We start from the raw sequence: 25,138 nt of genomic DNA on the forward strand, positions 1-25,138 counted from the left end.
CCTTAAGGGGTTAAGGATCAGACTGATTTTTGCAAATCTGACATTTGTCACTTTATGTGGTGATAACTTTAAAACGCTTTTACTTATCCAGGCCATTCTGAGATTGTTTTCTTGTCACATATTGTATTTACCCCCCACACAACATATCTTCCTATCTATGTTATTATCCAAAAGCTACCTTTCATTCAAAAAATCATGTAAAGCGATTCCTTTGTTGTTTTCTGTATCCCATGGATACGGCCTTATCGCTGTGCCGCGCCTGCGCACAACAGCTGAACAAGTACTCGGGCCGCCTCTCCATTCCTACAAGTACGCACACGTCCGCACATGCGCAAATACAGGAGGCGGGTGCCGGAATCAAATAGCCGGCACCCGACCTCTATGACAGGGAGCGGGACCTTAGGGGTTAACTGCCGCTGATCGCAGCCCCCTATCATAGAGGTCGGGTGCCGGCTATTTCACTCCGGCACCCACCTCCTGCATTTGTATTAACATTGGTGGCGCAGTGCGCCCCCCCCCCCCCCCCCCCAGTATAATATACATTGAGTGCGGCCACCCCCCACAGTATAATAAACATTGGTGGCGCAGTGGGAAGTGCCAATGAGGGTTAAAAAAATAAATAAAAAATTAACTCACCTCCTCCAATTGATCGCGTAGATGCCGGTCTCCTGTTCTTTCTTTAGGACCTGTGAAAGGACCTGTGGTGACATCACTGTGGTCATCACATGGTACATCATATCATCCATCACCATGGTAATGGACCATGTGATTAGCTCAGTGACATCACCACAGGTCCTGAAGCAAGAACAGGAGACCAGCAGCTGCGCGATCAATAGGTGGAGGAGAGTTAATTTTTTATTTATTTTTTTAACCCTCATTGGCACTTCCCACTGCGCCACCAATGTTTATTATACTGGGGGGGGGGGGGGCCCGCACTCAATGTATATTATACTGGGGGGGGGGGGCCCGCACTCAATGTATATTATACTGGGGGGGGGGCCCGCACTCAATGTATATTATACTGGGGGGGGGGGCCCGCACTCAATGTATATTATACTGGGGGGGGGGGGCCCGCACTCAATGTATATTATACTGGGGGGGGGGGGGCCCGCACTCAATGTATATTATACTGGGGGGGGGGGGGGGGGGCCCGCACTCAATGTATATTATACTGGGGGGGGGGGGGGGGGGCCCGCACTCAATGTATATTATACTGGGGGGGGGGGGGGGGCCCGCACTCAATGTATATTATACTGGGGGGGGGGGGGCCCGCACTCAATGTATATTATACTGGGGGGGGGGGGGGGCCCGCACTCAATGTATATTATACTGGGGGGGGGGGGGGGCCCGCACTCAATGTATATTATACTGGGGGGGGGGGGCCCGCACTCAATGTATATTATACTGGGGGGGGGGGCCCGCACTCAATGTATATTATACTGGGGGGGGGGGCCCGCACTCAATGTATATTATACTGGGGGGGGGGGCCCGCACTCAATGTATATTATACTGGGGGGGGGGGGCCCGCACTCAATGTATATTATACTGGGGGGGGGGGGCCCGCACTCAATGTATATTATACTGGGGGGGGGGGCCCGCACTCAATGTATATTATACTGGGGGGGGGGGGGGCGCCCGCACTCAATGTATATTATACTGGGGGGGGGGGGCCCGCACTCAATGTATATTATACTGGGGGGGGGGCCCGCACTCAATGTATATTATACTGGGGGGGGGGGGGGCGGGACCTCACATACAGCTCCATGTGGATGAGTCATCCACATGAACGAGCACGCAAGGACTGAGCTCTCAGGGTGAGTCATGAGGAGGCGTGGCAAGCCTTCACTCAACTACAGGAGCCAAACCAGGAAGTTATCAGGACATCTACTGCTGGTAAGACTAAAAAAGCAAAGTGGGACAACCCCTTTAAGGACCAGTTCATGTCTGAAGTCACTTTGTGAGGCTTACATAATAGAAACCACCCAAAAATGACCCTATTTTACAAACTACACCCCTCAAGGTATTAAAAACTGATTTTACAAACGCTGTTAATCCTTTAGGTGTTCCACAAGAATTAATGGAAAATGGAGATGAAATTTCAGAATAAACTAAACTCAATATTTATTGCCCCGATTCTGTAGTTTACAGACACAGCCCATATGTGGTCGTAAACTACTGTATGGCCACACGGCAGGGCGCAGAAGGAAAGGAACGCCATATGGTTTTTTAAAGAGCAGATTTTACTGGGATAATTTTAACTTGCCATGTCACATTGGAAGACCCCATGATGCAGCCCTAGAGTAGAAACTTCAAAAAAGTAACCCCATTTTAGAAACTACGGGATAAGGTGGCAGTTTTGTTGGTACTATTTTAGGGTACAGATGATTTTTGGTTGCTCTATATTACTTTTTGTGAGGCAAGGTAACAAAAAAAATAACAGTTTTGGCACTGGTTTATTTTTTGTCATTTACAACGTTCATTTGACAGGTTAGATCATGAGCTATTTTTATAGAGCAGGTTGTTACGGACGCAGCGACACCTTTTTATGGTGTCTATCGGACGGGGTGGATCATGTGATATATTTATAGAGCGGGTCGATACGGACGTGACGGTACCTAATATGTGTGTTTTTTCTTTTATTAAAAAAATCAAGGGAAAGGGGTGTTTGTTTTTTACGTGAAACTTTTTTTTTATTGAAAACACTTTTACCTTTTTTTTTTTTAAACTTTATTTCTGTCCCACTCTGGAACTTCAACTTTTGGGGGTCTGATCCCCTCTGCAATGCATTACAATACATCTGTATTGTAATGCATTGCCTGTTAGTGTATTACACAGAGTAATACACTAACAGGTTGCCTAGGAACCACAGACTGAGGCTGGTTCTCCTGAGCACCCGTAGATGGCAGGTCCCAAGGCCGTGCAAAGCACTGGGCAGCCTCTGCACAGCATCACGACTGCTGGGATTCTTTATATATATTGCTGTGGATTGACGTCCTCTCCCGTGCAGCGTGCACTTGAATGTGAGTGCTGGTTTCTCTACACCAAAATCTGCACAGCATCGGGCTGCCTTCTGACACATCGAGTCACTGCCACAGTAGAGCGGGGACTCTACGCACTTCTTCACCTGACACAAACCCCTTCTATGTCATGGTCAGCTGCATAGGAGGGGTTAATCCTCCAGTATCAGCTTTTACAGCGATGCCGGCGGATACAGCAGGGGTCCAGCTACCAGGGACTGCCGGACCCCTGCAGTGATCGGGGGCGCACCGCTCCGGTGCCCGTCCGATAAGCCCGCCGTGCATGTACGGCGAAATGCATTCTGGCAATGCATCCCCTGCCATACGTGCACAGCGTTTTGCGTTAAGAGGTTGAAGATTCTTTAAACTAAATTTTTGTCTAGATAATGATAATAAAAGATCCCAATAGGAAAAGGGAAAAAAAAAATTTTATGAAATACTCACTCCCTCGGTATACAGTGTACATTCATAAGTAAGTAAATACCTCTGGACGAATAGATGGAAGTATAACGATTTCCTGTAAGGCCTGTTTAGCAAGCTCCTGGCCTGCTATGTCAGAAAACTTCACAGACTGCCCACTAAGAAAAAATTAAAATAAAAATTTTAACATAGGAATAACACAGTTTATATATAAAAGTTTAGATATAAAAAATTAAAAAACACATGTATGTAAGGGAAAGACAGCAACAAATATACATAGTCATTAGTGTAAGCAGATTTGAGCTCTGAAGTGCAAGAATGATTGAGCTATATTTCAGGCTGTAAAGTCAAAACTAATACAGAAAGTAAAAAAAAAAAAAAAAAAAATAATATATATATATATATATATATATATATATATATATATATATATATATATATATATATATATATATATATATATATATAATTTTTTATTATAATAAATAATAATACCACAATGTCTTTTAAATAGAGTACAGTGAAACCGCTCAAAAGACAAACACCTTTAAAAAAAAACGCAAGGATACAATTTCAATGTGAACGATTACCTGCAATAGTTGCATGAACAACAACGCAAGGCAATGGTAGGTTGTAACATCATATGGCAGCACTATACACTGCTAATACAAAGCGTCTTGGCTAGTATTAACCACTTAAAGAGGTTGTCTCACCTGCTGATTTCAGTCCTCGGTGCACGGCTTCAGGGGCAATTCCCAAGCTATAGTGGGGCGGTGCCTCTGCTTTGAGTGATGCAGCAGGCAAGCAGTGCTTGGATAATATAATTTTGCCTCTTGCCTGTACGTGCACACTCCTGAGGCTACTAGTGTATCAGAATCACTAGCAGTCTCAATGGAGCAGACCCTGTACAGATCGTGACAACCAATGATAAGAGGTTGCTGCGATCCGTTTCTTACATGAATGTGAAGATTGAGAGATGGACGGGACTGGGAGATAATGTGCGTGCATGCATGCAGCCCTGTGCGCGCACTGGCCCTCTCCATCAATTCCCAGCCACCAGAAAGACCGGCTTTTTTTTTTTCCTTTCAGTGCGCACTCGCGGCCATAACTGCTGCATTGCAGCGGTGGCCGTAATCCCTAGAGACGAGAAGTCTACAAAGAGGAAGAAGGAAGATAGTGGGGACCAGAGCCATTACTGCTAATGAAACTACATTAGCAAGTTACTTTACTCAGTGGTATAAAAGATAATAAAATATAACTTGATGAGGTGAGACAACCCCTTTAAAAGGACCATCTTCTGCCTATATACAAAGGTCATTTCAGGTCTCTAAAGACCATGTATTTAGCTGGCTGCCCACTCACTGGTCTCCCCACTGTCATGGACCAAGAGAAAACAGAGGTGGTGCGAAAACATAAAAATTTTTCTATTCTTCCACAAACTGCATTCTATGAAACCGGAATTATTTTATGAAAATGAAGCAAAAACAACACACATCACAAATAAAGTTATGGCTGCTAAACTAACGTGTGTGAAAATCTGCAAACTTGTGTCTTGTCCTGAAGAACGAAATTACACTCGTCCTGAAACTGTTAAGAGTTTTCCAAGATTCTAATACAGTCCTGATCAAAAGTTTAAGACCACTAGAAAAATGGCAAAAAAATAACTTAGCATGGCTGGATCTTAACAAGGTTCCAAGTAGAGCTTCAACATGCAACAAGAAGAAATGGGAGTGGGACAAAACATTTTTTGAGCATTCAATTAAATTAAAAACAACGCATAAACTGAAACAGGCTGTTTTTCAAGCTGATCAAAAGTTTAGGACCACACCTCCCAAAAACAAACAAAAAAACTAACCCCCCCAGAACAGAAATCAAACTTCCAAACATGAACTCAGTAATGAGTAGCTCCGCCGTTATTGTTTATCACTTCCAAAATTCGTTTCAGCATGCTTGATGCAAGCGTTTCCATGAGGTGAGTGGGAACATTTCTCCAAGTGTTGAAGACAACCGCACGAAGGCCATCTACTGTCTGGAACGGTTGTCCATTTTTGTAAACTTCCCTTGCAATCCATCCCCAAAGGTTCTCAATTGGATTTAGATCAGGGGAACACGCATGATGGGCCAAAAGAGTGATGTTGTTCTCCTGGAAGAAGTCCCTTGTCCTGCGGGCATTGTGTACTGTAACATTGTCCTGTTGAAAAACCCAGTCGTTACCACACAGACGAGGGCCCTCAGTCATGAGGAATGCTCTCTGCAACATCTGGACATAGCCAGCGGCCGTTTTACGCCCCTGCACTTCCTGAAGCTCCATTGTTCCACTGAAGGAAAAGGCACCCCAGACCATTATGGCACCCCCTCCACTGTGGCGCGTAGAAAACATATCAGGTGGCATCTGCTCGTCATGCCAGTAATGTTGGAAACCATTAGGACTATCAAAAAGGTAAAAAAAATTCTCAGAGAATAAAACTTTCTTCCACCTTTAAATGTCCCATGTTTGGTGGTCTCTGGCAAAGTCCAAACGAGCAGTTCTGTGGCGTTCAAGGAGACGAGGTCTTTGAAGACATTTTTTGTTTTTGAAGCCCTTCAGTCTCAGATGCCGTCTGATGGTTATGGGGCTGCAGTCAGTAAGGGCCTTAATTTGGGTCGAGGATCGTCCAGTGTCTTGACGGACAGCCAATTGGATCCTCCGGCTCAGTGCTGATGAAATTTTTTTGGGTCTTCCACTTGACTTTTTTGTTCCATAACCCTCAGGATAATTTAAGACATTCCAAATGACTGTCTTACTGCGTCCCACCTCAGCAGCAATGGCGCACTGCGAGAGACCCCGCTCATGCAGTTCAACAACCCGACCACGTTCAAAAAGGGAGAGTTTTTTTTTTGCCTTTGCCATCACAACATGTGACTATCTGGCAGAAAATGACAATGAAACCACATCTTTGCACAGATTTGGCCTTTAAAAAAGGCATGTGGTCCAAAAATATGTTTTGTCTCACTCTCATTTCTTTTTGTTGCATGTTGAAGCTCTACTTGGAACCTTGTTAAGATCCAACAATGAAAAAATATGATTTTTTTTGCCATTTTTCAAGTGGTCTTAAACTTTTGATAAGGACTGTACTAATGACATAATCCTCAGGATAGGTCATCAGTGTCTGATCAGTGGGGGGTCTGACACCCGCCGATCAGCTGTTTGAAAAGCAGTGGGGCTCCTGTGAGCGACGCGGCCTTCCCTCTTTTCCTAGACCAGTGATGTCACATTCATCGGTGACATGGCCTCAGAGCAGCTCAGTCCTATTGAAGTGAAAGGGGATGAGCACAATAACAAGCAAAGCCTCTATACAATGTACGGCACTGTGCTTGGTAAACTGTGAGGCAGGTGTTCCGGTGCCTTCTCAAACAGCTGATTGGCAGGGGTCCCAAGTTGGACCCCCACTGATCAGATACTGATGCCCTATCTAGAGGATAGGTCATTACTAGAGTTGTCACAATACCAATACCATGCAAAAAAAAATACCCACACATTAACTTCATGTTGCCAAATATAATTATGGAGATGCCAAACTTGTATAGTTTTTATTTTATTAGTATAATTTTTGGGATACATACAACTTTATCACTGTTATTCAACTTTTTTTTGGGGGGGGGGGGGGGGGGGGAGACAAGGTGACAAAAAAAATAAAAAAATTGAATTGCATGTTTTTAAAGGGGTTATCCAATCCTATAAACTCTACCCGCCCCATATGTCAGGCCCCTCACATTGAATACATTGAATATACTTACCCGGCTGCCCGTGCCGCCATTTCTCCCCATGCGGGGTAAGTATATTCACTGTGAGGGGCCCGGCATATGGGGGTGCAGTTTATAGGATTGGATAACCCTCCCTTTAATAGTTCTGACATTTTTGGACGCGGAGATGTCTGATATTAAAAAGTATCAACCATAAAAAATAAACATATGTAAAATTGGGAAAGGGAGGTGATTTAACCCTTTCACTCCCGGAGGGTTATTTTATTTATTTATTTTTTTCATTTTGCGCTCCCTGCCTTCCCAGAGCCATAACTTTTTTGTTTCTCTGTTCACATAGCCATATGAGGGCTTGTTTTTTGCAGGACAAGTTGTACTTTCTAACATCACCATTTAATATTTCATATGATTTAGTGGGAAGCAGGGAAAAAAATAAATCCAAATGGGGTGAAATTGCAAAAAAATAAAAATAAATAAAGATTAAAAAAAATAAAACGCAATTCCACCACCGTTTTACTGTGTTTTTTTGTTTTTTTTATTTAGGACGTTCGATGTACAATAAAACTAACTGGTTACTTTTATTCTACAGGTAAGTACAAATCCGGCAATACCGTATATGTATAGTTTTTCTTGCGTTTTGATAGTGGGGACAAAAATCTGTTTTATTATGTGTATGGAGCTGTATGGGGGCTTCCGACAAGGATGCTTGGGGCTCAATTTTTGCAGGGCAATATGAACTTTTCTTCTGGGGTATGTATGACTTTTTGATCACTTTTTTTTTTTCAATTTTTTGTAGAAAAATCAAGCAACCAAAAACGGCGAATAGGCCAAATGGACGCTTTTTTAGTTTGCCGCATGGGGAATATATTTTTAATATTTTTATACTATGGGCATTTTTGCACATCGCGACACTCATGATGTGTATTTTTTTTTTAGTTCTTCCTTTTTTTATTTTGGGAAAAGGGGGGGGGGGCGATTTGAATAAATGTATTTTATTTTTTACACTTTTTTTTATAACTATAACATGCAATTAGATTGCCATTGTCATAGTCTCAGACTCCAATGCACTAGCATTGGAGTCTATGAGAAAATTGCTCGTTTCCGATGGAGCCCTATTACAGGCAAGGGCTCCATAGGAAATACTATGCAGCAGCCTCCTGTCATTCACAAAGACAGGCGCTGCTGCACAAACGCTCCAGCTCCTATGAGTCGGGGAGTCGGAGCACCATCGGAAGCGCACGCTTTCGGTTTTCAGCGCGCTCAGATGCCGTGGTCAGAATTAGCCTGAGGGGTTAAATGTCCGCGATCTGCATTACTGCCGGTTGCGGACATGAGCCGCGGGTATTTGCTATAAGAAGCAGACGGCCACCGTGGCTATGGCTGCCACAGCGCTCCGGAGCAGGTGCCATCTTTAAAGACCCAGTCAGCATCGTACTATTACAGCGCTGGTCGGGGTGGGGTTAAATTTAATATTTTTGTGATTTGTTTTATAACTTTGTTAGTTACTTAACTTTTAGCCCTCTTAGGGGGCTAGAACATGGGAACTTTTGATCCCTTGTCCCATTCACCATAATAGTGACCAATTATGGTGAATAGGATTCTGCCACTCTACCTGCTGAGCTGTGCCTCGTGCACAGTTTAACTGGGAGTTTACTGTGGCAGGCTGTGCAATAACGAAGCTCACTATTGCAAAAATGCCAAACCTGGTATCATATAGAACCAGGTATCAAAGTATTGAAAAAGTATCAAGACTTCGATAACCGGTCCAACCCTAGTCATCAGTATAAAAATCTGTGAAAAACTTTAAGGTTGGAGCTACATGGTGACGTGTCACATGACTGAAAATCACGCAACACTGAATCTAATGATTGTCAACTGTGTCCTGGTCCGACACGCCACGACAATCGGAAAAAAAAAATCTAACACTTTCAACTTTGCCTTTATAGACCACAATGCAAGTCAAAGGAGTTGTGATTTACCTGCGACTTTTCTATGTTAAGTTTCTAAAAAAAATTGGGGACACACGACGCTTCTGAAACTTATTGTTGTATAAGCACCAGCCTAAAAGTCACTAGCTCACATTTACAAGTGCACCAAGAATTTGGAATAAATTAGATAAGTAAATCTGCCTTGTCTAGTCCCAGTGTAATCCAGCTAATGACTACAAGTGGAGGATGGAATATTTACATGAAAATTATGAAGCATCATTTACCTGTCTACGACTTCATTCAAAATCAGGTTTGCAAGGTTGCTGTCGACATTTTTTAAATTCTTCATATCTTTTTTCCTGAGACCTGTGGTCGGTGTTGCTGGCTTATTGTTCAGTCTAGTGTGTTTTGCTCCAGCTCCCTTAAAATTAGAGCATACAAAGAACATATATAACTAAAAGAAATATAAATAATGCTAAAAACCATTTAGATTTAACGAGTTAAAACGATGTAATGTGCTGTATAATAAGATAGGCCTTGGCTACACTGCGACTTTTTGTAACGTGACTGATTGATTTTAACTTTGAGCTACAGGTGCAGTCCAAAAGAATGCATTCAGTTAACTGCAATCTTGTGGACTACAGCTTTAGGCCTCATGCACACTGCCGTGTTTCACGGCCGTATGCGGGCCGTGGAACCGCGGCCTGGATCCCTCCTGAGAGCAGAGTACAGTATAGATCGTACCAGTGTATTACTGTACTGTGCCGGCAGCAGGGAGCGCACGGCGTCATAGCAACCAGTGACGCCGCGCGCTCCTGCTCTCAGGAGGGATCCAGGCCGCGGTTCCACGGCCCGCATACGGCCGTGAAACACGGCAGTGTGCATGAGGCCTTACTCAATAATTAAAATCAGTCTCGCTACAAAAAGTCGCAGTGTAGCCAAGGCCTTAAAAAGGAAGCCATGAGACTAATGTGAGCAGAGCCTAACTGTATCCAATACCGGTCATTACTTTCATTTGTAAGCTCATGTGAAATTCATTTTTGAATAGTTGTTCATAGACTAATCAGAGAAACCACAAATCATATTCAGAGATACATCGCCCTTCTTACAGCCTAAACTGCTACATTTAAAAAAAGTTCCTATGGTCTGCACAGTGTGCTGTCAGAACCTACTTAGTAGCCTATGACAGAATATAGTATCGTATAAAAACACAGTGACACAAATCATACAAGAGACATACAGTCTGGTCTTTGGCGTACCCTATGAGCTGAAGGATTTGAACCGGCTTGCCTATTAGAAGTGGAAGAAGTGGTACAATTGGGTATCCTAGGAGCGCTGGAAATACCAGGGGACATAGTTTTTGGTGTGACCTTTGCCCGTGGGATAGGGTTACTGGTAAGAGAGGCTGGGTCTTTCTTTTTAGGAACTGCACCTTTTTCTGAAAGCAGAAATTGCAACAAAAACAGTTAGTCTTACATTGTACAATCCTGTCATTTGCAAAAAATAAAGACTAATAAATATAAATATATATATATATATATATATATATATATATATATTTTTTTTTGTTTTTTTTGTTTTTTTTTGTTTATCACAATCGCTTAAGCCTTGTATTATATTTGAATCACTCTAACACAATAACACAGGTTCAAGCAACAACCCGAGACGTTTTCATAAGCCATAATAAACATTATATAAAAAATAGGTGCCTTAACACAAAATATAAAGAGCTTTCAGCTCCCCCACTGTCCTCCTTCGCCTCCGGCGCACTTCCTCCTGTCCTACTGCGAGCGCTGAGCGCAGTGAGACATATAGCGCTCCTCCTCCTGCACACTCTGGTACGTGCAGGAGGAGGAGCTTGCCGGCGCACTTCCTCCTTCCCACCCAGGGGCGCAGTGAGAGACTGCTTCCTCCACATGCAGGCACCAGCGCTTTCATCCGGCACCTGCACATGGAGGGAGCTTTCTCCCTCAGTGCGCTCACAGGTCAGTCCTTCCCTGCAGCGGCAGCACGTAAGGGAGCTTCAAGCTCCAAAGGACACTTACGTGCTGCTGGAGAGGGGAGGGACATCACCACTGCCACCAACGAAATAAATGTCCCATTTGGGAAGGAAGGGGGGCGTGGAGAGGGCTACAGAGAGGCGGGAACACGTCACTGACTGCAGGAAAGGACTCCAGTCAGTGTCGTGTTCCCATCTCTCCTGGGCCATCTTCTTTAATATTAAAAGGTAAACTAATTAAATAAAGCCCCATCAAGCCATGATAGTTTTGTTCTGCATCCAATTCCCATTATTGGGGGATTGGATGCGGACCCCTTAGTTTCAATGGAGCGGAAAAAGATGCAGTGTGCTGTCTGCATCTCTTGTGGCCCCATTGTAATTAAGGGGCCGCATCCAATCCCCCAATAATGGGAATTGGATGCGGAACAAAACTATCATATGTCTGTTCTGTGGCTTGGGTTGCCACCTGGCCAGTAGTTCACCAGCAAAGCTGGTATTTTAGTTCCCTTGCCGGTGCCAGAATTTTCCTGTAAGGACTGTTAGGGTACTTTCACACTTGCGGCAGGACGGATCCGACAGGCTGTTCACCCTGTCTGATCCGTCCTGCCGCTATTTCGCCGGACTGCCACTCCCCATTGACTATGGGGGAGTGAAGCTACGGCGCAGCATGGCAGTGCACGGCGTGAGGCCGCCAGACGAAAAAGTCAGACATGTAGTACTTTTAGTCTGGCGGCCTCTCACCGTGCTGCGCCGTAGCTCTGCCCCCATCCCCATTATAGTCGATGGGCACAGAGCAGCGGCACGGCGAAGTAGTGGCAAGATGGATCTGAAAGGGTGAGCAGCCTGTCAGATCCGTCCTGCTGCAAGTGTGAAAGTACCCTTACTAATGAGCGCTTCCATCATGGAACACCAATTAGTACAGCCTTTACCTCCACTGCTACTTGTGCTAGTAAAAAAATAAAATTACGGTACCTCCACCCCCATTTGCTCACGCTGTGGAGAACACTCCCTGCTGACTAGAAGCTCAGGACAGGACCTACAAGACATCATCACGTTGGAGCACCGGTCCTGAGCTTGCAGTCAGCAGCGAATGTTCACTGCAGCCAGGTGAATGCAAATTATTATTATTATTTTTTATTTTTTTTGCAAAAGCAGAGAAGGGGGGCACTAATGTGGCCATTACTAATTCTGGGACTTTCCCGGGGCGCTCCACTATAACGTCAGAGCGCTCCACACGCATGGATCACATGATCGCATGGCATCTTTACTGTTGGCGTTGAGCTCGGAACTTCACCTGACTGCAGACCCAATTATGTGGACCTTCAATAAAACTAGTTGAGTACCCCTGGTCTACACGTTTCGACTAGTCAGTCGAAAACGCGTAGACCTTTATCTGTCTGGTCAGCCTATGGATTTTACAAAGATGCAATAAACAAAATGGATTTTATCCCAAGCCTGTTGCTGGATTTTCTTTATTACTGTGAAAAAAAGATAGGTGACAATATACAAAACATAATGAATTATAAATTTAGAACCATACATGTAAAAAGCAAAAGAAAGTAAACAAAACTGCCAAATTGTATAGAACAAAACCCCAGTCTTTTTTTGTTTATTTATTAAACAAATACACCTAGATTAGGCATATTTCTGGCTAAGTTTGCAGGGCAAATATGTAACTTCTTGCACCGCAATCTGCGACTTCTCCCCGCTGACACCAGGTCTAAAAAAATAAAAATAAAAAAGTGGGTGTGGCGTTGGCGTGAAAGGTCCGGCAGCCCCACCTCATTTGCCATTTTCTACCCCTGTTTTAGGAGTAGAAAAGGGTTTAAAATGTAAGACCGCTCGGAAGCGGTGGAGGATTCGCAGAAGTTATGCACAGGCCAGCACCTCTACATAACTGTGGCGGATCCACCGCCAGCACAGGGGTTTATTAAGACGAGCATCTAAAAACACCAGTCTTAATAAATGACGCCCCTATATTTTTATAAATTAAAATATTATATAAATACTTCTAATAAACCAGGTATACCCATTTAGCTTAGAAGTTTCAGTAGCTGAGACCTCACTTTTCCGAAGTCATATCATGTACGCCCTGCAATGTACAGCGAAAACAAATTGAGGTAACCACCTACCCACTGATTTCACAAAGAAAACTGTGCGCCCACTTCAAAAGATTAGATTTTTTAAACCATACCTAAAGAACATTGTGCAGTGCACCAGGAAATCTGTCCACCATTCAGGCGAGAATCCCCAGCCCCAAGTGTGCACTGCTTATGTAAAAGGCATATAAATAAACAAAAAATGTTTAAATATTCTACAGATTAATTTTGTGATATTAAAGGGGTTGTCCTGGGAAAAAAATAAAAATAAATACAGCATCTTTAAAACAACTCAGCAGTACACTCACCTGACCGATCCCCCGCCACTCCTGCACTGATGCTGCCTGGTCCGCTACCAATTTCTACTTCCTGCTGCAGTGATGACATTTTGACACAGGAACATGTGACCACTGCAGCCAATCACCAGCCACAGCGGTGACCCATTTTATTACAACTATAACACATCTCATTAAGATATCATATGCTAAATCAAATGACCCTGTGGAGGAAAGCAGGGAATCTGGAGGTTTATCCTCCCAGTTTATACAGTGAATCCTCTCTGAAATGACCTTCCAAAAAACATGGCCAGTATGGACGTGGAACTGAAAATCTACCGAAGAAAATGTACTCTGGGTAAGGGAGTGACATTCTCAAACACAAAGTCTTATGGGGAGGTTTTACAATTTTACTAAGGGTAATTTCACACTAGCGTTTTTCTTTTCTGGTATTGAGTTCCGTCACAAGAGCTCTATACCGGAAAAAACCTGATCAGTTTTATCCAAATACATTCTGAATGGAGAGCATCCCGTTCAGGATGCATCAGTTCAGTCCCTCTTACGTTTTTTGGACGGAGAAAATACCGCAGCATGCTGCAGTTTTCTCTCCAGCCAAAAATACTGAGCACTTGTCCGAATGCCGGATGCGACATTAATTTACATTGAAGTGTATTAGTGCCGGATCCGGCATGAAGTGTTTTGGAAAAGCGCAGACCTTTAAAAAAGCATAATAATAATACCGGATCAGTTTTTCCGGATGACAGCGGAGAGACTGATCCGGTATTTCAATGCATTTGTCAGACGGATCCATTTGACAAATGCCATCAGTTTGCGTTCGGATTGCTGGATCTGCCTGCCGGAATCCTCTGCTGCAAGTGTGAAAGTACCCTAAACTGATGGGGAGGGAAAAGAAAAAAGAAAAAAAATCAACCCTAGAAGACTGAAAACTGGAACCTGACAACATTTTTCCTTGAGGGTCAGAATTACCTCTGCTGAAATTGCAGCGAAATCTGCATGTGCTACATACGGATTTGTCGCAGATTTTGCTGCCTGGCAAAGGGTGAAATCTGCAGTAAAATTGCACAGCGTAAATGGACATGCTACAGATGTAAAATCCGCACCGCAGGTCAGTTCTGCTGCCGACATCACGTGGATTGTTTACACAGCATATGGGTGAGATTTCGGAAAATGATATCCATTCTACAGCAAATCAGCCTTGTGTGGGCTTACCCCCAAGATTAATGCCCATCCAAGTAAAGCACTCTTATTAAAACACATGGAGGGCACTACTGAATTACTGAGTAGCAGAAAGTCAAAAACAAAAGAAGAGAGAGATTGCCTAAAAATATTTGCAAGCGAGACATGGCATCAGTAAAGCTAAACCCACCTGGCTTGAGATGTCCATTGCGGCAAGGTAGGTTAGTACTGTCACTACACATCTCCATTTGCTTGTTCTGACCTTGCATATCTGCTTGCAGCGTTGCTATGCAAACAGAGGAAAAGGGTAGAAATAAAATAAAAACAAAAAGATGTACAAAAACAAAACTACCGCCACTGTGATGTCAAACTGAGTACACATTTCACCGCAAACAGATGGGGAAGCTGTGTTTTGTGGTTTTCCTACTAATTTAAAGAGGATTTGGGAGCATTCCTCACAAGTTTGTTATATTCCCCATCAGAAGACCGTTCTTGAGCACCTTTTCTTAAAGCTCTGCATTGTGCTGTTCCTTTGTTATTCCTATTAGAAATGTATGAATAAACTGATGACTGGGCGTTATTATTCCCCTCTCACAAGGCCAGTCTAGGATGGTCAGCAGCGACTGGACAGTGCCAGAGTGTGCAGGGACATACCCGCAACTGGTAACACCCCGTAGTCAATTTATTCCTACGAGAAGTGTAGGAATGAAAGGAACGGCACAATGACGAATGACTAGAAAAGATGCTCCAGAATTGTTATATTACATGAACAACAAGTATTTAGTGAAATGGAGACATTGCCCCTCTAAAGAGGATGAACGTGGTTAAATTAGAACTGCGCTAGACGTAGATTCGCCTTTCACATTCATTGCGCAGGAGCAGTTGTATTAGGCCTGTTTCCCTTGAGTATATTCAGTCTCCCATCAGGGAGCTGTAATCCCTGGACCGAACACTGCTCCTCTGTAGTGAACACGCAGCATGATAATGATTTACAATACAGCATTATGCGACGGCAGGTCAGGAAGGAACACGCAGGGACGACAGTTCAGTAGACCTGTGGTCAGACAGGAACTCACAGCATTGTAAATTATGATGCTGCGAGTTCACTTCAGAGGAGCAATGTACGGCTGCCACATGGAGTGCGCTGAATGCGCTGGTGTGAAATTGGCCTCATGGCTCACATACAGGCATGTTAACCCCCATGAATGGTTCTCCGCGAGATCAGTGCTCTGACCAAATTTAAGTCAAGGCTCCACAGAGATTTTAGGTGCCATGCGCAGGAAATTGCATATGTACATGCCATTTTAAAAACCCAACGAGGGCAGAAATCACGTGTAGGTGCACGCCTTGCAGGGGGGCTTCGTCCAGTACAATCCAAAAGCCAATAGTGTAGGTATCACTCTGCAGTAATGTGATGGCAAGTGCCACATTTGGCTAGAATAGCCTTTACAGGAGAATGGGAAAAGCTATTAATGCTGAAATATCGCTCCTATCATGGTGCTACAGAGTGCTGTCTGCATTACTGGCTCATAAACCCAACATTGCATGGATTTCTTCACAGGTTCATCAAACAGCAGGTACACAGGCACCCCAATATCACCAATGCACAAAGTGAATGTGGAGCCATGACCATAGAGAACAGTAGGTATCCAGTAAGCGGACCATAGATGGGGCTTCCTGCCTGAATATGATCCATTAGGACAGTATCTGCAGGGACGGCTGTAAACACACTTCATCATCATTGCTGCACAACACAAAACTGTTACAATATTGATAATCAGAAAATATAATGCACTGAAAATGTCGCGTCTATACGGAGCTTTACACAAGACAATGCTGATGAATTAGGGAGGTGTGATGGGAATACGACCATACGAAATAAACGGAACGAGACAGTTCTATCGGTTTTACGAATTCCATCCAAAACTGGCAGAAAAAAAGTCTTGCATGCAGAACCTATTTCTCAGCTTAAAAAAAAAAAAAAAAGAAAAAAAGCAGACTTCAGAATGGAATCTGAACGGACCATTATAGTCATCAGGTCAGTTACAGTATGTGCCGAATGCGGCACCTATGTTATTTCCATCATTCTGCTCCTGTAACAGACAGAATAATGGAAATCAATACCAGTGGCGTGAACTGAGCCTTAGATCGATAACGGCACACTGCATTGCTTGTAGCCGTAAGAAAATCCTTGGGCGCAGCTCTGTAATGCAATTATACACTCGCAGCGAACGGTTACAATGAAACATTGAAAACACACAGGTACATAAAAACACAAATGTGTAATGCAATGAAATAATTAGACACACGGCACATGCAAAGCTCGCAGACATGTTAGCAGCATGGAGAAAAGGGGTGTAAATAATTAATCCAGGAAGGTGGAGGCGATCTTTACCCTCTCCTTTTTATAGTTACAGTTATCTGTTCACTTGGTCTTTATAGCCTAAAATGGACCAAATGTCCACCACGAAGTGAGCGTGTGAATACGGTCCAAATGACCACCACCAAGTGAGCGTGTGAATACGGTCCAAATGACCACCACCAAGTGAGCGTGTGAATATATTTCTAGGTAAATCAGATTCAGTCAGATCGGATCCTTGCTAATGTATTCCTATTAATATCCGATTATTGGAATATTTAAACAAGTACTATCCTAGATAATTTAGAGGCATGCCAGCATACCAGGCAGTAAAGTGACATTATCTTAGTACATCATATACAAAATGTTTAGCTGTAAAACACAAAGTGGAGTGTACTTTCTTAAAGGGAACCTGTCATCAACGTTATGCTGCCCATACTAACGGCAGAATAAAGTAGAGACAGGTTAGTTGATTTCAGCGGTCGGTCATTTATAAAGTTCAAAGTAAGTGGTTGCCAAGAACCAACATCACAATCATTGCAGACTGGGCCCGGAAAAGAGTCCCGGCCACCTGAGAAGAGTCCTGGTTATTCATGAATTCCTGCTCTCCTGCCCACCTGCTGATGATTGACAGTCTTCTACCTAGTTTTCTCCCTTTCTGTCTAGGAGAGAACTGCCAATCATCAGCAGATGGGTGAGAGAGCAGGAGATTAGGAATAACCAGGACTCTTCTCAGGTAGAGTTGACTCTTTTCAAGGCCTGGGCTGTAATGATTATGATGCTGGTTCTTGGCAACCACTTACTTTTAGCTCATGAGTGACACAGCGCTGAGATCAGCATTTCTGTCACTCATTTATGCTGCCCTCAGTGAGGTCAGCGAAAAGTTGATGACAGGTTCCCTTTAAAAGGGATATATTATTTAGTTGGGATTTCTTACAGAAATGTTAGATTTTTCATCCACTGACTTAACTGGTAGGGAAAACACAACTGCAATGAAAGGCACCAGCAATATTGAGCTTTGTAATCTTCACTCAATTTCATAGAGTAGCTTACCTAGCATTGTCTTTTAGGGCTCATTCACATGATCGTATGTATGTGTCCGCATCTGTTCAGCAGAAAGGACGCAGAGCCATTCATTTCAACGGGGCCGCAAAAGATGCAGACAGCACATGGTGTGTGGTCTGCATCCGTACTTCCATTTTGCGGCCCCGTAAAAAAGATAGAGTATGTCTTATTCCTGCCCGCAATTGCTGACAAGAATAGGCATTTCTGTCATAGGTGTGCGACACCAAAATGCGAAACGCACACAGCCGGTATACGTGTTTTGCAGATCTTCAAAACCCATACAGTCGTCCAAATGAGCCCTTGTGTTTCATTTTATCACAAGCAGTAGGACTGGGATTTGTGCATGAATATTGTGGTACCCAGGCTTATCCATGGCAGCGACCAGTGCACAACTGATTTCTTTGGGCACCAGCTGAAAACTGGACAAAATGTAGGTTTATAGAAAGCAGGTGGTTTAAATAGGTGTGAATGTCATGCGATTACTTAGTAATGTGTGGCACTTTACTTCTTGCTTCTGCGTATCGTGCACTGACAGTAGTGCAGGAACAAGACGCTCACACTAAGCCCATCACCGCTGTCCTGAGTGCTAGGATCACAGTGTCTTAAAAATGTATGTACAATACAATGTAATTGAATGGAATATAAAAATAATCCATCTGCATGCTCCAGGACAAAAAATAAAAAAAGTGCATGCTGTGGGTTTTCAAATCGGTGATAGGCTCTGTATATGGTGTATTTCCTGCTAATTTAGGGATTTTACTTCCATTCTAGACCTATAACAACAATATGTATAACCCCATCCATGAATATGTAAAAGTATATCTACTCATAATGCAGACACATTCACTACACACAGCAGAAGAGCTTCATTTTATAAGCCATGTATAAGTGGGAAGGTATAGTACAGACACCGATTTGGGACCCCTCTTCCTTTTACAAGAACAAGCACTTTAAATCTGTATCACCCACCTCGCTTTACCCAACCTATGGGTGCCTGCACATGAGCTTGGTCAGTTACTTCCATCAGTTATTCTGGAGGCCAAATTCAGGTGCAGGTCAAAAAAACAGAACAGATGCAGATCTTCTCTCTGTGGAGGCTTCACTACTGGTTTTGGCTCACAAATCACCGATTAAAATAACTGAACAAATAACCAACGTGTGAACGCCGCACGGCAGGTCAATTTCCTCATCTAAGAAAAAAAAAAGTTAAGGATACAACGTATCGCAACGCGGAAAATCTGGGTTACAAATAGTCAGCTTCTGAATGGAAATAAAACATAACCCAGCTAAAATGTTAACTTATTATGCATTTAATTATTGTTTCATTAATAAGATATTAGTATGTAGATAGTAATTTGGGAGATTTATGAAACAGTAATAAAAAAATAAAAATAAAAGTCTTTGTTGAACCCACCAATCACGGCACAGCTTTCTTTTCTTTTTTGTGCTCTTGAAAAATTAAAGCTGCACAATGATTGGTTGCTATGGCAACAAATATTTTATTCCACATGTAACAGATTGAGTAGCAGAGATTTTCAAAATATCATCCACATAGAGAAAAAAAATGCAGAGGAAATTAACCCGCAGTGCAGATTTTTAATCTCCCACATGTCAATTTATGTTGTGCATTTCCATTGCACATTTCACATTTTGCAGTGCATAGGGCGAAATCTACTGCACATCCACAGCAAAATCCACATTTCTGCTGCGGAAATGTCACCCCCTGTGGCTGTATCCCGAGACATGATTCATAAGTCTACCAAAGGGTTTCGGATTAGTTTATAGAAAAATCTTCCACGGGGGGGCAGTCATAATGGGGGCACACCCTTCCCATATCTCCTGTATAGACAGAACATCAGTGTACGTCATTTCAGCTGCCGTAGGTTGTTCCAGCCTCCAGGAGGTAATGGTCTACAGCAACATGCCCAGAGAGCAAGAAACATGCATACAGAGGTGGTGTCAGGATAGGTCATTAATATCAGATCGGTGCGGGTCTGACACCCGGCACCCCTGCCAATCAGCTGTATGAAGGGAAGGCTAGCGCAGTACGCACGTGCTGTCTCCCATTGCTCTTCCGACTCGATGCTGCTAAGTCTAAGGTGAACAGGAAGAGAGAAGGAAGACGGCACGTGCGTACTGCACACGCCTTCCCTTCATACAGCCGTAAATAAATTCCACAAAATAATGCCTCTTATTTTATTTTTAGGGGGGGGGGGGGGGGAATAAAGTTATTTAATATGAAAATATATTATATATATATATATATATATATATATATATATATATATATATATATATATATATATATATATATATATACACATACACACACACATACACACACACTACTATAAAAAAAATTGAAGAAAACATTTTTTTAAATGTTATGAACATAAAGGGGGAAAATATCTTTGGTCCTTAAGGCTAAAATTAATGATGTCTTTAAGAGGTTAAAAATGCAATTGTGTCCCCCAAGTTGTTGTGCGCCAACAAAATTTACTGCAGACACATAAAAAATCTACAACAACAACAAAAATAAACTACAATTTTGAGATATTTTTTTCAATTTTAAAGTGACTGTTAGGAGGTTAATGGAAGCCCAGACTGGGCAATAGCTCATGGCAGAGACTGGACATAGTCTCCGAATTGTTGTTTTCGCTTATAACATTACCGCCCACAATTGTAACCTCCGTGGGCCAACCATGAAGGACAAGTCATTCACAAAATGAAATTCCTAATGTATATATCCCGGCTTGTACTACCTCGTCTAGGCTTCCAGCAGTACACCACAGCCATCATTAGCTCGCCCACCCTCTAGCGAGAATCAGATCATTTCCCTCATCCTCGGCTTCTATATACGGTACAATTGAGCTTCAGATCACTGTGACTAGTGGCTATTCAGCATATAAATGAAGAAAAACACATTTATATTAAAAAAACGATTGGACTAATGTTATTTTACATCCATTGTGACTTCTTTATTAGTAGTAACACTGAGAGGAACCCTCTATACCTACCAGTGCAATCTTCCACCCCAGTAAGTGACAGTAAGCGAGCAGCATGCGCTGTAGTAGATGTTATAACTGCGGCATGCAGCCAGGGTAAAGAAAATCTGTCATTGGGAAAACTTGTCAAGCTCATTCTAACTTTATTTTCCTCTCTCTATACGGAGCAGTCACTGATAATTATTTTAATTTCCAATTATGTAAAAGTCTGATCCCAGATCAAAACTGAGTCGAATGGTGTAGAGTAAATGGGAACAAAAATGACAGATTCTCTTTACACGTTACAGGTGTTAGCGGTGCATTCATGCAGTAGCTGCACAAGGGAACGGTTTCATTCAGGATAGCGTTAGAGTGCAGCTTTCCAATACAATCAGCATAACCTCCGTTATCTAGATTTGTTATATAAAAATAGCATTTCCAGGTCGTACCATACGGTAGTTATCAGAGTCCTGTGTGCGATTCCAGCCAGATACAAGCAAATCGTTTTCTACTGCCCCAACATGTTGGATACACGTGAATAGCATAAAGCGGTGTATCATTTTATGCACATCAAGCTTAAAGGGAACCTGTCACCGGGATTTTGGATATAGAGCTGAGGACATGGGTTGCTAGATGGCCGCTAGCACATCCGCAATATCCAGTCCCCATAGCTCTGTGTGCTTTTATTAGGGGAAAAAAACTATTTGATACATATGCAAATTAACCTGAGATGAGTCCTGTCCCTGACTCATCTCATGTACAGGACTCATCTCAGGGTAATTTGCATATGTATCAAATAGGTTTTTTTCCACAATAAAAGCACACAGAGCTATGGGGACTGGGTATTGCGGATGTGCTAGCGGCCATCTAGCAACCCATGTTCTCAGCTCTACACACAAAATCCTGGTGACAGGTTCCCTTTAAAGGGGTTGTCTAGTTTTTTTTCCAACCCCTTTCTCATATATTACAATGTCCTGTAACTTATTTCCTAATATAATTCATTACTTGTATTGCCCCTATCTTCAGACCTCTATGCGAGTCATGCGATCCCGTTCATACCACCGGTTTACCGGTGTCTTCAGGTTTCTTGTACGTCCTAGCAGCATGCCAATCTATCTAATTCACACGGGAATACTCCATGCCAATGTAAATTAGATGGGCAGCAATGCAGCCAGGACTAAGGGCAAAGATGAAGATGTAGAACCAGGCTAGTGGACAAGACGTCACAGGAAGAAACAGAGGGCTACACATCGTTTCAAGTGACCGTCATATAGGGGTCATACAGGTAATGCAATTAAACTAGGAAATGAGCAATCGGAGGACTATGCAACATGTGATAAAAGTCTAAAGATAAACTGGAACTTCCCTTTAAGGCCTCATTCACATACGTGGATTTGGCTGCCGTCCTGCTGAGTGCACAAGCGAACGGTGTCATTCGTTGCCATGACGCCGTTCGCTTCGTGCCGCCACTGCTGTAGAGTAATACAGGGAGTGCAGAATTATTAGGCAAATGAGTATTTTGACCACATCATCCTCTTTATGCATGTTGTCTTACTCCAAGCTGTATAGGCTCGAAAGCCTACTACCAATTAAGCATATTAGGTGATGTGCATCTCTGTAATGAGAAGGGGTGTGGTCTAATGACATCAACACCCTATATCAGGTGTGCATAATTATTAGGCAACTTCCTTTCCTTTGGCAAAATGGGTCAAAAGAAGGACTTGACAGGCTCAGAAAAGGCAAAAATAGTGAGATATCTTGCAGAGGGATGCAGCACTCTTAAAATTGCAAAGCTTCTGAAGCGTGATCATCGAACAATCAAGCGTTTCATTCAAAATAGTCAACAGGGTCGCAAGAAGCGTGTGGAAAAACCAAGGCGCAAAATAACTGCCCATGAACTGAGAAAAGTCAAGCGTGCAGCTGCCAAGATGCCACTTGCCACCAGTTTGGCCATATTTCAGATCTGCAACATCACTGGAGTGCCCAAAAGCACAAGGTGTGCAATACTCAGAGACATGGCCAAGGTAAGAAAGGCTGAAAGACGACCACCACTGAACAAGACACACAAGCTGAAACATCAAGACTGGGCCAAGAAATATCTCAAGACTGATTTTTCAAAGGTTTTATGGACTGATGAAATGAGAGTGAGTCTTGATGGGCCAGATGGATGGGCCCGTGGCTGGATTGGTAAAGGGCAGAGAGCTCCAGTCCGACTCAGACGCCAGCAAGGTGGAGGTGGAGTACTGGTTTGGGCTGGTATCATCAAAGATGAGCTTGTGGGGCCTTTTCGGGTTGAGGATGGAGTCAAGCTCAACTCCCAGTCCTACTGCCAGTTTCTGGAAGACACCTTCTTCAAGCAGTGGTACAGGAAGAAGTCTGCATCCTTCAAGAAAAACATGATTTTCATGCAGGACAATGCTCCATCACACGCGTCCAAGTACTCCACAGCGTGGCTGGCAAGAAAGGGTATAAAAGAAGAAAATCTAATGACATGGCCTCCTTGTTCACCTGATCTGAACCCCATTGAGAACCTGTGGTCCATCATCAAATGTGAGATTTACAAGGAGGGAAAACAGTACACCTCTCTGAACAGTGTCTGGGAGGCTGTGGTTGCTGCTGCACGCAATGTTGATGGTGAACAGATCAAAACACTGACAGAATCCATGGATGGCAGGCTTTTGAGTGTCCTTGCAAAGAAAGGTGGCTATATTGGTCACTGATTTGTTTTTGTTTTTGAATGTCAGAAATGTATATTTGTGAATGTTGAGATGTTATATTGGTTTCACTGGTAAAAATAAATAATTGAAATGGGTATATATTTGTTTTTTGTTAAGTTGCCTAATAATTATGCACAGTAATAGTCACCTGCACACACCGATATCCCCCTAAAATAGCTAAAACTAAAAACAAACTAAAAACTACTTCCAAAAATATTCAGCTTTGATATTAATGAGTTTTTTGGGTTCATTGAGAACATGGTTGTTGTTCAATAATAAAATTAATCCTCAAAAATACAACTTGCCTAATATTTCTGCACTCCCTGTACACTCATATAGATCATAAAAGTGTATTACTGTCTAGTAGCAGCGATGGCACGAAGCGCACGGCGTCAGAGCAACCAATGACGCTATGTGCACCCAGCAGAATACACGTATGTGTGAATGAGGCCTTAAAGAGAACCTGTCATATCGTACATCCAGTCCTATCTACAGGCAGCAGGTTATAGAGCAGGAAGAGCTGAGAAGATTGCTAGATAGTATTGTGGTAGAAGATTCAGTATGCTTGAATCTTATTCATATTAAAAAAAAAAAAAAAAAAAAATAAATCTCTGTTCTTTCTATACTTTCAGTGGGTGGTCCTACTGAGCAGCCTAACATAGAAAGCCTGCGGACCACGGAGTAGGACCACCCACTGGACTCCTAAGCATAAAAAGTGCAGAGATTTAAATGGATAAAAAGACAGGCTATACGGAATCTTTTCCCACAACTATAAGGCCTCATGCACACGACCGTTGTTGTGTTCCGTTCCGCAAAATGGGGTTCCGTTGTTCCGTGATCAGTTTTTGTTTCCATGTGTCTTTCTTTATTTTTGGAGGACCACCAGACATAAAAGGAATGTAAAAAAAAAGTCTAAGACAGGTTTTCCATGAAAATAATAGGACAGGTTATATTTTTTGGACAGACTGGAACCACGCATCACGGACGCAGATGGCAAACGGTGCATTAGCCGAGTTTTCAACTGACCCATTGAAAATCAATGCGTCCGCAGAAAATCATGAAAAATGGCGCAACGGATACGGAATAAAACAACGGTCGTGTGCATGAGGCCTTAACCTGCTGCTTCCCCACCCACAGGCACTAATTGACAGCTCTTCCGATTTTTATGTTAATTGTCAAGCAGTGTCTGTGGGTGGCAGAAAGCAAACTCTCCAGCCAGAATTTAAATTGTATTTTACTTCAAAATGTCCTCAGGTTAAAACAGCCCTGAGCCTGAGGAACTGGTGTACAAAGTACAGAAGAAAGTTGCAAATTTTTCACAATGATTACATTAATAT

At 42.9% G+C, this 25,138-nt stretch overlaps 1 protein-coding gene across 2 annotated transcripts in view; it reads right to left on the minus strand.

Moving 5' to 3' along the window:
• The window catches only part of SPAST (spastin), a 74,977-nt gene that overhangs the window by 36,658 nt on the left and 13,181 nt on the right, over positions 1–25,138 (minus strand). Inside the window, exons 4-7 of one of the 2 annotated variants that reach the window (XM_044289616.1) lie at positions 14,867–14,962; positions 10,366–10,544; positions 9,391–9,527; positions 3,502–3,595 (exon numbers count right to left, since the gene is read on the minus strand). In XM_044289616.1, the coding sequence (XP_044145551.1) occupies positions 3,502–3,595; positions 9,391–9,527; positions 10,366–10,544; positions 14,867–14,962 (506 nt within the window). The remainder of the gene's footprint in view (positions 1–3,501; positions 3,596–9,390; positions 9,528–10,365; positions 10,545–14,866; positions 14,963–25,138) is intronic. The other variant, XM_044289617.1, reaches the window with a different exon arrangement.

The sequence above is a fragment of the Bufo gargarizans genome, chromosome 4 (assembly GCF_014858855.1).
Source record: "Bufo gargarizans isolate SCDJY-AF-19 chromosome 4, ASM1485885v1, whole genome shotgun sequence".
In the NCBI taxonomy this organism is placed as follows: domain Eukaryota; kingdom Metazoa; phylum Chordata; class Amphibia; order Anura; family Bufonidae; genus Bufo; species Bufo gargarizans.